The 14,692-nt window shown below is 38.3% G+C and overlaps 1 protein-coding gene across 2 annotated transcripts; it reads left to right on the top strand.

The window, feature by feature from the left end:
- Positions 1-705: 705 nt before the first annotated feature.
- Positions 706-14,153, top strand: LOC137285114 (STAM-binding protein-like A). Of its 2 annotated transcripts, none has more exons than XM_067817325.1 (10): positions 706-835; positions 3,406-3,617; positions 4,515-4,590; positions 5,060-5,152; positions 5,831-6,231; positions 7,054-7,258; positions 8,439-8,576; positions 9,164-9,276; positions 9,481-9,583; positions 10,943-14,153. In XM_067817325.1, exons 2-10 carry the CDS (start codon positions 3,412-3,414, stop codon positions 11,006-11,008), a joined length of 1,401 nt encoding a protein of 466 aa, XP_067673426.1. In that variant the 5' UTR covers positions 706-835; positions 3,406-3,411; the 3' UTR covers positions 11,009-14,153. The 2 variants fall into 2 exon arrangements, with proteins under 2 accessions (XP_067673426.1, XP_067673428.1); XM_067817327.1 differs by having other exon boundaries at positions 729-785.
- Positions 14,154-14,692: the final 539 nt, after the last annotated feature.

The following is a 14,692-nucleotide window of genomic DNA, read 5'->3' as shown; positions in this document are numbered from 1 at the left end:
ACTTATGTCACGCACCTAATCGCCAGCACAAAGTCAGCCATCTAAGAATGGAATGTTAATTGTACTCAGTGAAGTGTTTCGTCCGATCAAAGTTTACCTTGTACTGCAGCTTGGCTACATGCACCAAACGGTTTATTTGGGATCGCATCTTTCTAGAAAGGTACACACTTGAAATGTGATTTCAGTAATTATATAACGTATCATTATTTTTCTTTTGGTGGTGAGATGTAACTCCGTGAAGGTCAGTTAAAACCCCGATGAATGCGCCTCTAAGCAAAAATTAGTCGCCAACATGCAGTTTACTGCTGCCTCATCATCAACTTCAGCTGTAGTGAAGTTGATATATTTTGCTAAAGTGTGGCAGCGAAAAAAAGACCTCTTTCAATTCGGAATCATTTTACGAATCACCAACATCTCAACTCTGCATAAAATATTTCCTCATCCTTCTATAACCCACTAACCCACTCGTCTGTCAAACATGCTTGTGTAGCTGAATTCTATAGGCAGCAAAATATCGGGTGAACAATGTTTACGTGAGGTACCGGCGGTCATGTTTTTCAATTATTATTGACTGTGATGATCAATTCTTAGAAACAATTTATTACAGAAACAATTGAATATGTGTAATTTATTATCAAACCGACATCACGTTATGGATTACTAAGGTCTAAATATGAACAAGTCATTTATTAGGACATCACGTTGTCTGTCCGGAAGTATTAAAGTTCAAGATGGCTGCCGTGTTTACATGAACCGAGAAGGCTTATCGAATTTACGCTTTTGAGGTGAAAGAGAACAGACGTGTCACTCAGTGACATCGGTATATAATTTAGAGGTATTTCATATTTAATTTTAGAACCGAATGTTTTTTTGGTGATGTCATATTTTCGATGAACACAGCTGGATTTTGTCCGGCAGTCCTCCGCTGTCACTGTCACCCTCATATGATTTCTTTAGAAAATGACTCACGTGAGTAATGTTTTCTGAACAGATTGCCAGTGTCACACATTACCTGTTTGTTTGCCGAGAACCATTTTAAGACGTCTCAAAAGTTCAGGGAGATTTCGGTGTAAAATTTATATGTAGTTGACAAAAAAGCATGTTTGACTTAATGTTAGATGAAGATGGTGATGGGAAATACGTGACCAAATATTTGCATGAGTGTATTTTTAAAAGAGTCTGTTGTTTATTTTACCGTGTAAAATGTGTTTGCCGCACACACATAACCTACATTTGGCTCATGATGTGCATGATTAGTACTCCTGCTGCTGTTTCCAGACTTAATCTGTAACATTAATCGAAGAACTACTATAATCAGAATGGTTACCGTCAGTTATGTATGTATGTATCTTTAGTATGCCTCATTAACTGATATTATTTCATCTATAGGAGGTTGCAACTTTGTAGTGTTTTCAGTGTCCTGGATAAACACTTCCACTGTATCACTGTTTCATGTACAGTACTGTTAGTTTACAGCAGCCATGTATTTTCGGTCATGGACGTCTCCATCAGTGATACAAGTTTTGTCTATAACAAAACATGATGAGAATGAAACTTGTTGTTCAACTTGTTAGGATACATATGGATAGATATAGATACATATTTGATGAGAATTAGCATAAACATTGGGAGTGTACACACACACTATAACGGTCATTCAGTGATATGCCAATAAACATAGAGGCCCAGTGTTCATTCTAGGATATGCCCTTGCACCATTTGTACACTAATGTCCAGCAACGTAAATGTCATTGTCATACTGACCATAATCATTAGAATCTCTGTTCATTGATGAAATGCTCAGTTGTTTTCAAGGCTTTAACTCAGACTTTGTGTTAGCCGGATTAACGTGATTAAGACATCTCTTCAGTCAGTATTTTAATGTTCATTTGAATTGTCAATGATCATCAAGATTAGGTTTATTTATAGTTAAATTATTCATACATATATTTCAAAAACATTTTTATGATAATTGTTTTATGAATTTGTTAAAAAATTGTTTCTTTTGTTGACCTCACCTGGACTGAAAGTTTTAAAAAGGAGGTGAACTCATAAAAGTATCTTATAACATATGATTAATAAGTCAAAGCATTTTGACATGACCAACAATATTTTCTGAATGACCAACATAATATTTTCTGGCCATGGGCTGACTTTTCAGAAATGCTAAATGGACACTGAACATGATTGTTGACAATCTCTTTTCATTAGCTCGTATAGTAATGACAGAGATCCCAGTTTGTAAAGCATACTGTGTCCTTTTCTGTGAATTGTTGTCAAGTAACATTGCGTCATGTTTTGTTGTTAAGAAGAGATTGCAGTGATCCATCGTTTGTTGGAGACATTGTTTTTTCATTTGCCAGAACTTTCACCATATTCCAAATATTCTAAAGTAAATTTTAGACCTTTATACATACAAAATTAATATCTTCTGTTGAAATCAGAGACCATACAATCTATTAAATGGTAGCTGGTTGAAAAGTTCCAGTCTTTACTTCTTGTTATTTGTTCATGAAGTTTTGGACCCTGAATCTTGAAGGTGACGTAAATATTGCATATTTATTGGGGTGACAAAGTATACTTCATGATGATGTTCACATCACCATCTCATCCCACTGGTTTGTATTTACTGATGTGCTAAGGATGCGTGTTTCAAACATAGTTGAGGTAACTGTTCAAAGTCAGTTTTTCAAATATTTCAGTTTTAGGGTGAACCTTTCGAACATAATGTTGTCAAGTTTTGATGAATTTGTGGCCCGTCCATTTTATGCAGGACCTGATGCTACCACCATGATAAATCTGGTTTTGTGTTACATTCAAAGATAACTGACATACTAAGAACAACAGTTTCGCTGTTTATACTCCATAAAAATTGTGATTATGAGTGAAAAATTAGCATAAACTGATCCACTGCACACATTGATATTCTGTCTATCGTTTTTTGCCATTATTTCGGAACAAAAAAGTACAGTTGTAAGACAGCAGTAGGTCACAGCTTTGATTTCACAATCATACTGTTATAAATGAATGGCACTGTCATACTTCCTTTGTTTGTTTGATACTTGTAACACGTTATGTTTGGGACTGTGTATTGGGACTCAACCCAACAAAAGTACAAGAATCAGTATTTGACTAAGATAGTGTAATCTCAAACATGAAGTATCTTACATTTGACCACTTTCTAAAAGTATTCTGTTACCATATTTGTTACTTGTTACAAACCTTTATATCTTAGTTGTGATGTCTTCATACATGAACTTTCTTTCTTTCTTAAACTGATCCTGTTACCAGTGATCTCTACAAATAATAGCATTTCATGAATGGTATCTCACTTGGGGCTGAATATGAAGTGATCCAGATATGTCTGAGAAGTATTTCCAACATATATATTTCTGTTTGCTGCAGGAGCTGATGGCCGTACAGATGTTCACACACATCCACGAACCAGCAGCTCGTGTCCGAGCTCTCTGTGATTATGGCTCCAAGGTTGATGTGGACAAGTCAATATCACCCAAACTCTATCTTCGCTCAGGTCGAGAGATGATCAGAATGGCAAATGTATACTTGGATGAGGGGAACCTGGAGAGTGCCTTTATCCTTTACTCAAAGTACATAACGTGAGTATCACAGATTGTAAAGGGTGGTTAGGTAGTCTAGTTGTCAAAACAGTTACTCGTCATGCCAAAGACCCAGGTTCAATTCCCCACATGGACACAATGTATGAAGCCCATTTCTGGTGTTCCCTACTGTGATATTACCAGAATAAGATATTTTGTTTTGAAAAGACGTTTCATTCTGAAAGCAACAATATCTCTTTAATTTCAGTGAGTGAGTAAGTATGGTTTTTTGTCGCTTTTAGCACTATTCCAGCAGTATCATAGCAAGGGACACTAGAAATAGACTTTACAGAACAAATCTGTTGTGTTATCATCAAGTAGCATCATGTAATATCATGAAGTTGTACTGTCTCTGTCAGTGTGCAGTTTACTGTATGTCCTTTGTAAAGTGCATACTTTCATATAATATGCACCACCTTTCTTGACTATTTGTTTCAAATGTTTGAAAATATGTTTTTGGTCCCGTAAATTTGCAGTCAAAAAGTGTTGCTTTAGCATGTAAATGAACAGGTAACAAAATTTGCTGTCATGATTACAATTTCCTTTGTGTTTTCTGTGATGCTAGAAAAGGTGAAAAGTTATAGGGGTCAAGGGGCCGGATGTTGCCTAACAGTTAAAGGCTCATCATGTTGAAGACCTGGGTATGATTCCCTACATGGGTATAATGTGTGAAGCTCATTTCTGGTGTACCCTGCCAGGATATTGCCGGAATATTACTAAAAGTGTTGTAAAACCATACTCGCGCACTATTGCCTGCATATCATCTCAGCCCCTGCAACAGATGAAGGGTACAATGAATTGGCCCGACTTATCATTGATATGTCATTATAAACTGAAAATATGTTCTTATCCTTGAAGGTTTCAGAGTTGTTGATACGTTTTCAGTGTGCTTTACAGATTATTTATAGAGAAGTTACCTAGGCATCCAGATTACAAGTCTGCTCCCCACACGGAACTTGTGGAATCAAAACGGGTGAGGCATAATCCTTAAGAAATTAAACATTTAAAGTCTGCCTGTCATTTTCCCACCCATCTGTCAAATCTTGTAATAAAGAGGTTATAGTCATATATTATCTCCCTTATTCGTGCACATACTGTACGGTGAAGGATGTTGCTCATATCAAACAGTGGTTAGTGTGGTTGACTTGGTTTACTTTCATATGGCTGTGATACAATTGCTGACTGGAAATACTCCCCCAATTTACCCCCTACCTCTCTCACTTAGTGATGTGCTGACAACTTCAACCAAACAGTCTGGAATGAAGGATGCGTTGTCATTGAGACTCATGTCTGCTAACTTACCAAAAATATCGCATAAGTTTAGTTTTTGTATTGATGAATTTGAATGCGTAATCATAAGGAGGGAATAAGACAAGTCACAGTAAACATTTTTAAGCAGGAGTAAGTTCCTCAAGTGAACAAATTGTGTTAAACTTTTGCAGAAACTGAAGCATGTGTTTCCTCTTGCGGAAGAAATCAAGAGTAAACTGAAGACGAGATACACTGCCCAGGAGAAGGAGAGGCAGGCTGCTGAGGTACATATAGCTATATACCAGTAGTATTGTCTGAAGCACATTGTGTAGATTCTGCATGTAGAGGATATTCATAGAAAGTTGGGGTGGAGCATAGCCAAGTGGACATGGCGTTGGCTCATTACACCGAAAATCCAGGTTTGACTCTCCACTTGGGTACAATGTGTGAAGCCCATTTCTGGTGTTCCCAGCAGCAATATTGGTGAAATATTGCTAAAAGTAGCATCAAACCAAATTCAGTCAGTCAGCCATAGAAAGTTTGTTTAATGTAATAATAACTCTTCGTGTCTGTACAATGAAGGAAGATTGCCCCATAGGTTGTGGACATTTACCATCACCGTGTATGGGCAGACAGGAGTATCTTGGGGCCAGAAGTCCAGTTTGGCCTGGATGGATAGGTTTTAAAAAGGAGAAACTTTTGCTCTGTTTGGTTCTTTGCAGATGTTTAAGTCTCAACTGACCATGATGCCCATTCCAAGTTATGCCCCTTGCGAGAAAGATGGGACTTGATGAAGCATATTCAGAATACAACCTGAAGAGTTACTGCTTTGAAAGTGTAACAAGGAGCTATTTCAGAACACAAAACATGAAGCAGAAAATAACTTAAACAGGAAAGATGATAAACATGTTTTAACCATTTTGTCCTAAAGTTTGCTAAAACCATGGTATTTGTTGTTGCAGCGTAAGCGTCAGGAAGCTTTGGAGCATGAGGCGCAGTTGAGGTTGGAGGAGGAGGAACGACTGCAGCAGGAACTGGCAGCCATCAAAGCTCTCAAGGCCAAGGAAGCCGATGAAAAATGGCGCCGGGAACAGGAGGAACGTTATCGAGAGCTGCAAAGTCGGGCGAAGCAGGATCAGGACAGGCAGCAGCCCAGAGTTGCCATGGCAGCAGTACCGGCAATAGTACCGGCAACAGATGCTGGACTGGACAATCAGTTTGCCTTGAATGACGTCAGTAGTTCCGGGGTTGCGTCCACCACCCTGCCCCCAGCCCCGCCTTCATATGACCAGATCGTGGGACCCTCATCAGTACCGGGTATACCAGACAGAGAACTGAAGAAGATGGCAATCAGTGATAATGAGTAAGATGTGTAGATTGTTGTTTTCAATAAGAGACACATCTTTTCATTCTATCGGTTTCATTCAGTACTTTCATTTCGACCTTGCAAACAATCAGAGTCATTGATTTTATGGGAAAAGAGAAGAGCATTCAGATCTGTACCATTATTGGTCATGATGATGGTGATGATGTATGCTGAAAGAAAGAAGACATAAAATATCCATAAACCAACTAACGAACCAAGATGCATAGTTTTGAAGTGGCTACCCTGTATTCTTTCACTGAGTCCATGTGTCAACCAGGTAACGCCAAGCGTCTTGAGGTAGCCTTGTGGTTGACATATTTTCTCAGCATATGTGTGCAGCCCATTTCTGGTGTTTCCTGATATAGCATGATTTAGCTGTAATAATGTTAAAAGTGGCAGGAAATTGTCCTTAATCACTCAATCACTAGTGATGACAGACCTTAGGTTCCGTTAGTACCCTCAACATTTTTTCATCTCAACAAATGTAAAAATATCTACTCAGACCAACTGTTGGGATTCTTGGTAAGAATATAAATCCCTGTAACCATGTTGTTGAAACTGACTCGGTTGATGTTTGATCATGGTATCCCATTTGCTCTGATTGATGCAAGAGACATCAGTCAATATATGTCTAGCCAAACTTAATTATTCTTTTCATAGCTATCATACCTGGAAGACTGAGTGAGGCATGGACAACAACAACAACAACAAACAAACAACACCAACAACAGATCTGGGAAGCTGTCAAAAGTCCCAGATACAGGTTCTGTACAGATGTCGCTAATCTGTCTTCACTACTGAATGCTATCACTGTTTCAGGTCAAGTAATCCCCCTTCAGTTGACAGGAGCACCAAGCCCTCTGTAATGACCTTTGACCACTTCACCAGTATTGGAGGTGGGGGTGGGGCCGGAGGCCTCAGGGAGGTCACAGTCCCCACAGACCTCATGAGGAAGTTCATCGAGAAGGCTCAAACTAACACCGACAAGAAGACTGAAACATTAGGCATACTGTTTGGTTCTCTGGTAAGGCACTTAGACTGGATAAGGGTGATGGTGTAGTTGAGTAGTTCAAGTGTTCACTTATGATGCTGAAGACTAGTGGTGTTCCAATTAATTGAAGTCATCACAGATTGGTCATTATGACCAAAAGACCAAGTACTTACCATAATTGAACACAATCGATTTTGGAACTACTGTTTTTGTCTTTGGAAACACTTGACCATGGTGCCTATCTTTGTTGTTGTCAAGGCCTGAAAACATGTTTAAATCATGGAAAGGTCACTTCACTAACTGAAAAGTCATAAATGATATTTCTTGACATTTATGGATTCCAGGACATTTATGTTCATGATATATCAGTCAGTCATCACTTTAAAGTAGCAAGTTGCATCATGTTATACGTATCTGCAATGACAACCTGGATAGGAAAATCTGAAAAATTATGTTAACCAATGTTTTTTGATGATTGTTCATTGGTAATGAAGCAATGATCAATTGTGAGATATCAACCAATTCCCAACACTACGTAGACCCAGGTTTAATTCCCCTCATGGGTACCATGTGTGAAATCCATTTCAGGTGTCCCCCTGCCATGATATTGCTTGAATATTGGTTAAGTGGCTTGAAAGTAAACTCACCCATTGGCTGAGTTTGTTGGATTTTGAATATCAATATTGGCCTATATATCATCAGTTACATTCTTCCAGTCAGCTAATTGTGGCAGGAAAGTGACATAACTAAACTCTCATCAGTAAGCCTTTGAGTTTGATGCTTCTATGTACTTGTCTTGGTGTGTCTGGTATCAGCAGACTGTCAGGTGAGATGCTATTTGTGAATGATGTTTCATGTTGTTTGACTCTAGGCCCAGAACAACTAGCATGTTATCCACCTGTATGATGTTAGACATTGTTTCATGTTATCCACCCGTTTCATGTTATCCACCTGTGTTAGACATTCTATGTGACCCACCTGTATTGTGTTAAACATTGTTCCTCGTGATGCACCTGTAGAATGTTTGATGTTGTTCCATGTTACTCACCTGTAGAACGTTTGATGTTATTCTATGTTACTCACCTGTATGACCTTTGATAATGTTCCTTGTCACTCACCTGTATAACTTTGATATTGTTCATGTGACTCACCTGTATATTTTATGTTAAGCCATGTGACTCACCTGTATGATGTCTATGTTGTTTGACTCCAGGCACAGAACCAGTTCCATGTGACTCACCTATTCATCCCGCAGCAGCACGGCACCCCCGACAGCTGCGACATGGAGAATGAGATCGATCTTATTGACTACCAAGACAAATACAACCTCATCAACCTTGGCTGGATACATGTAGGTAGTGTGTGTGTGGCACACACAGAGACACAAGCCTGTCAGACAAAGAAATACATCATTTTAAGTAACTCTATATGACAGGTCAACAACAAATAAGTACCATGTTCTTCTTACTATGAATGTTTGTTGTGATAGATATTGTAAACATTTTCTACAAATGTGTTATTGGCAGTAGATATCTACAGCCCAAAAGAATGGTTACACAGTACCATTTAGAGAGTGGTGAAATGTGACAGATGTTGTATTTGGGATAATGCTTTCTTAGTTAAGTACATATTCTAGTAGTTTATGAGTAGAGTCCCAACTGACGGTGCGAATCCCTTATGGGACTCAACTCAAAAAGTACTGGAATTTGTATTTAACTAAGACAGTGTAGTCTCAGATATAACATATGTTACAATTTAGAAGAAGTTTTAAACCCCAGATTTGTTCAAATTACTGTAGTTAATTTCAACATCTGAATGGAATTTCTATGTGCACATCTGTGACATCTTGTGGATTAGTTCAGGTGTCTTTTGTAATAATGTTGGAATGATACTGAAAGTTCTGTACAAATATTAATTCAGTCTTTTTTTAATTTACAGACCCATCCAACACAAACAGCATTCCTGTCTAGTGTTGATCTACATAGTCACTACCCATACCAGATAATGCTGCCTGAGGCCATCGCCATTGTGTGCTCCCCAAAATATAATGAGTAAGTGGGGTAGCCTATTGGTTCAAGCGTCTGCACATCACTCTGAGGGATCTGGTTTGATTCCCCACATGGGTACAAAATGTGAAGCTCATTTCAGGTGTTCCCTGCTGTGATATTGCCAGAACACTGCTAATATAGTTTCCAACCATATTCATTCACTTTGTTTGTGTTATTGTGGTTGAACCTAGTTTTTCATTGTTACAGGACAGGTATATTTCGGCTGACAAGTGACCGTGGCATCGCAGAAATAGGGAGCTGCAATCAACCAGGCTTCCACTATCACACCAAAGAGCCTCCACTGTTTGAAGTAAGATGTTAGGAGCAATGTCTAGTGATGTTACAACACAGTGTTTTACATTCCCTGCCTTAATCGTATGTTTTATACTGTCAAGTCAAACATCTGACATCTATGGAGGAACAAATTTAAAACTGCTGAGTTATGACCAGCATTTGTACGTAAATGCTTCAACGTTGGGCTGGGAAGCTTACATCAACACAGAAGTTATAGCAGGACTGTGGCCTGAAGAATAAGAGTATGAGGTTGCAAAATCAAAGCAGATAACTCTGGGGTATTGCCAAGGTAGATAACTCTCAGGTACTGGGACAGAGATATCAGTCTGTTTTCTATAGTCTCTCTGTTAAAGAACTGTCTGTTAGGTTAAGGTAGGGAGGAACCTATAGCAGTATGCTGTCTAAGTAAACTTAGTCTCAGTGTTATTCGTTACATTTCACCACTGAGTCTAACAAGCCCTAGTAGAAGGGATTTATTTGCTTACTCTAACCGATTTTTGGCTTGCAACGCACCCATTGTTACTATTAGCTAATATTTCCACAAGACGACATGCTTGAATATTGCCAAAAACACTATTTTCAGTGACTGTTTACTCACCATTGTCATGGTTGTAACATGCGTCGTATGCATCATCTGGAAGCGAGCATATGCTAAATAGCATTTGGAGTCGTTCTGGTACGAACCTTTTCGAGATAAAAAGTTCAAAATATATGTGCGAATGTCCACTTTCGCGATTTGGTAAGCTGTGTTCTGAATGGTCAATCTCACAGGTTACCTGACGCGACCTCCAATAAGGTGTTGTTAGTCTCAGTAGTGGAGTGTAACGAAAAGTAGTGAGGCTAAGTTTACTTAGACTGAAGCAGTATGTAACATCAGGTATGAAGGAAAAATGGCATGTTAACCAGCAAGTGATCACTTTTTATATTTTATGAAAGTTTTAACTACATGATTATGTCAGAGGTATATTTTTAGGCAAGAAAATAGTAATAATAATTTCATTCTAAACAATGATGTCTATTTTTTTCATACATGCTGTTGCATTTTTCTTAGGGTGGAAAATACCTTTTATGCTCAAACTTAGCATATTTAGTTTAAAACTAAATTAAAAATTTTGCTTTTAGTTACATGCAGAGTAGTTGAATGTTGTAGGTACTGTGTAGGAGTGCCAGACACCATCAATAGTGGGTTTGATTCCCATATTTATGAGGATTGTTATCAGATTTATCAGGATCATACTCTTGCTTGGGGTGTTAGATGTCGGCAAAGAACTACATTGTTTGAGACTTTCGTTCCCCTCCATCTGACGTACAGTGACATATTGATTACTTTGGAAGTGGATTTAAACCCAACTCACTCACTGTTTTGTGTTTGCAGTCCAGTCCCCATGTGAAGATCCTGGAGAACAAGGAAGTCATTGTCGCTGATATGAGGAGGAAATAGACACCTGTCAGTCAATTGTCAGACATGTGATTACATGGATCTGGTGAAATTGTAAAGGATAATTCATTCCCCCTATAAAATGTTTCTGGATTAGATTAATATATACCAAGTGTACAGTTCTCTTGCCTTGTGGAAGAGGTCATTTACATGACGTTTGTCCGGAAGGAAGCAATAACCGAGGGGCGTAATGGCTGAATTAACCAGAGGGAATGGATCTTCCATTACAAAGTGGCTTGTGGACTTGAATTACGACATTTCATATTCTACATGTATCCTGATTGCAATGATGCAATTTTCTAAATGGCCATCCATGAAGATCTGTTTTAGAATTAATCTTCAGTAATCCACGCTTGTTGTAAGCGGAGATTTAACAGGATTGGGTGGTCAGGCTCACTGACTGGGTTGACGCATGTCACGCATCCCAGTTGTGTTGATTGATAATCATGCTGTTGATCACTGGATTGTGTGGTCCACATTTCACAGATCCCTGCTATATAGCTGAAATATTGCTGACTGGTGTAAAACTGAACTCGCTCACTCACAAATGATATTGGCCAATGATCCACTGCACATGGCCATGTGTTAGCAGGGACCAGTAAATGATGTTATTTGACATATGCACAAGTGTAGAACATTTGGATTTACATAGACTAATGCAAGGATTTCAATGTCACTGATTGTTGGAAAATGCAGCCCATGAAACAATGTTAATATTAATCATCACATCAGTCTATGTTAAGGGTTGATGAACTCACATGAAGTTGTTGCAATGAGTAATGTCCCTTGTTCACAAGGAACTACTAGCTGAATCAAATGCAGAAATGACAAAACTGAATAAAATATTCTTGATTAGTTTGTGCATAACATCTCATGTTGTTAAGATTTAACTTAGGTTCTGCACAGGCTGGCCTTCTTTCACCATGCATTCTGGTTGATTAGAAGTCCATAAAAAGGATGAGGTTTCTCTGAACTGAATTGAAAATCAGCATGAAAATGTCATGAACTGGGATGGTGCTTAGCGATTGAGTTGGATCAGCTCTCAGTGGTTTGTCGTAAACAGCTCACCCGGTTCTGGTAAAGAGGTCTCCTTAGCAGCTCTCATTGGTCTTACAAACAATTCTCCAGGTTTCACTTAAACACAGCTCTCCAAGGTCTGTTAAACAGCTCTCATTTGGCTTTTGTAAACAACTCTCCTGGATGTTATAAACAGCTCTCAGGGATCTGGTAAACAGTTCTCATAGGTCTGGTGTAAACATCTCTCTTGGGTCTGGTAAACAGCTCTTATTGGGCTGTTTTAAACAGCCCTCCAGGGTCTGGTAAACAGCTGTCATTGGTCTGTTGTAAACAGCTCTCACTGGGCTGTTGTAAACAGTTCTCTAAGGTCTGGTAAACAACCTAACAGGGTTTTCAGTAAACTGTCCACAGTAATTAGGGTTTTTCTTCCACACAGAATGGCAGGAATCACATGTCTGATTTGTATTATGGTGCTTTATGATATGGTGTAACTATATTGAGTCAAATCTTGTACCTTTGTACCAAGCTATTGCAGATGTGAAAAAGTATTTCTGATAGTGCTTGATGTGCTAATGTTTGTCAGTGTGAAAATGTTACCGCAGTGCCATATTATCACGCATCCAGTGTTAGGGTTTTGTTCCTGTGTCATCATGATAACTAGACGTATGGTACTGTAGGGAAACTTCTGTTGGAAGAATGGTCACGCTGCTTAAGTATATCATATGAATTGCATCCATTTTGAAGGCACCATCGTTTATAGAAGTGGAGCCACAGACACTTCTGCATCTTTCAGTCAATACGAAATGTATAGATTAATGTGTCATGATTTATGAAAACTATGTAAACCATGAATGTTTAGGCATATTCTTCTTTTGTGGCTTTTTTGGGGTATGAGCTTCATAGTAGAGGGGCCAAGCTGTGTGAAAGTCAAATTTGCAATGTCAGTTTTGTGTCATGTAATTTGCCCATAACCCTTGCCCCTTATTTAAAAACTCTTTATCACATAAACTCTGCATCAAAATAATAAAAGTCTCCACATCCAGATACTTTTGAAAATGTAGCATTCCACCACTCTTGGGTTGAACCTTCATCTGGGGACCAGAGTTGACTTGTTAACTGTTGACTCGTCTTCCCACTGACCATGATGATTTTATGTATGTGTATATCACGTTTTATTCACCAGTATTTCACTCCAAATGTCAGTCAAGCAGAGATCGGTGTGTCATCACGTCATGACTACTCCATCCTTCATGGTTGTCTATGAGAAGTGTCATGTTCAAGTTTAAAGTTTCTTCCTGAACGTATTTTGATATTAAACCATCCTTATAAGTCAGAACATCATCACCTTCAGTGAACATATTATCTACTTAATAACAATATGAAATGGTTGATTCGAATTTCCTTCTTTACATGGTGACATAGATAAGGTTACTTAACTCCTAGTAAATGAATGACTAATAACTGGAAGTCTGTATGTTTTGACAATATCAGCCTGCCTTAACAGATCAACTAGATTCTCATCTCATTAGTTTTTATTAAGCTTGTATAGAAAGCTTTTGAAGATATTATATGAACTATCTTTGAACACAGCCATAAAACTCAACAATGTATCCTTATCTGCTTTCTCTTATGCAGGAAACTTTGATTTTTCTCTGCTTTTTGTTTTCAGGCTGTTTGGTAAATGTTTCGATGGACTGGTTTGGACAGATCAACTTTTGTTTTTATAACATTTGATGCTCACTTTGCAACATATATTCACAATATAGGAACAAGATGCTGTACCATTTTACACATACAAATATCTTTAGGTTTTATTTCATTTCCTTCACACAGATCTTATTATTTTGTTTGTATTTTACAGAAGATGTTGATGCCTTTGAGTCATTGTTTGTCATACCTCTGGAGCGTCAGTGTTTTAAAGTCATTTGCTGAATAGCTGTACATAATGTTAATTTATTGTGAATATTTGTATTTTGTACAGCTGTGTATATATGTAACTTGCTGAGAATTTGTATAAATGTGCATACATTCTGATGTGTTTGGTCAACTGTTTATGTTTGATACCCATTGGATTAACATTCTGACAAGTTTGTATAACAAGATCCAGGACAATAAAACTGTTTGTTGTCAACTGGTTTGTCCTTTTAAGTCCCGGTCTTATCTTTATGGCAAGTGTCAGGGTGACATCAAAAGCCATCTTTACACGACATTAGGAATGACACAGTCATGGATGAAACCAACATGCTTCTGTTTTTCAGGTAGACACAGTATTTACTAGACCTCAAGGAGGTTCTTCTTAGAAAGATGAAACCAGAAACCAGAAGTGGTTTCCAAGAGAAATTAGTTCCCAGACAGTCATGGCTGTCACAGTGTTGGGATAGTCTGTTATTTCTCGTGGGTACAATGTGTGAAACCCGTTCCTGGTGTCCTTCCTATGTTGCAAGAGTAGTGCTAAAAGCATTGTAAAATCATATTCTCTCACTCAATTACACACTCACGTATTTTTGTGGCAAGAGCCCATGTAAACTGGTATATATCCAGGTATTCTCTTAGCTGTTTCTAGGCATGTCAGATCCTTGTACGTAATAGTACTGTATTACAGTAAGTCCCCATGGTTCCAAGGATGGTGACCTAACTTAGGCTGCTGGGCCTCCTTTCACAAAGCACTAA

The sequence above is a fragment of the Haliotis asinina genome, chromosome 5, assembly GCF_037392515.1.
Source record: "Haliotis asinina isolate JCU_RB_2024 chromosome 5, JCU_Hal_asi_v2, whole genome shotgun sequence".
Taxonomy (NCBI): domain Eukaryota; kingdom Metazoa; phylum Mollusca; class Gastropoda; order Lepetellida; family Haliotidae; genus Haliotis; species Haliotis asinina.
The sequence above is the reverse complement of the archived record's forward strand: the minus strand, read 5'-3'. Positions and strand labels throughout refer to the sequence as shown.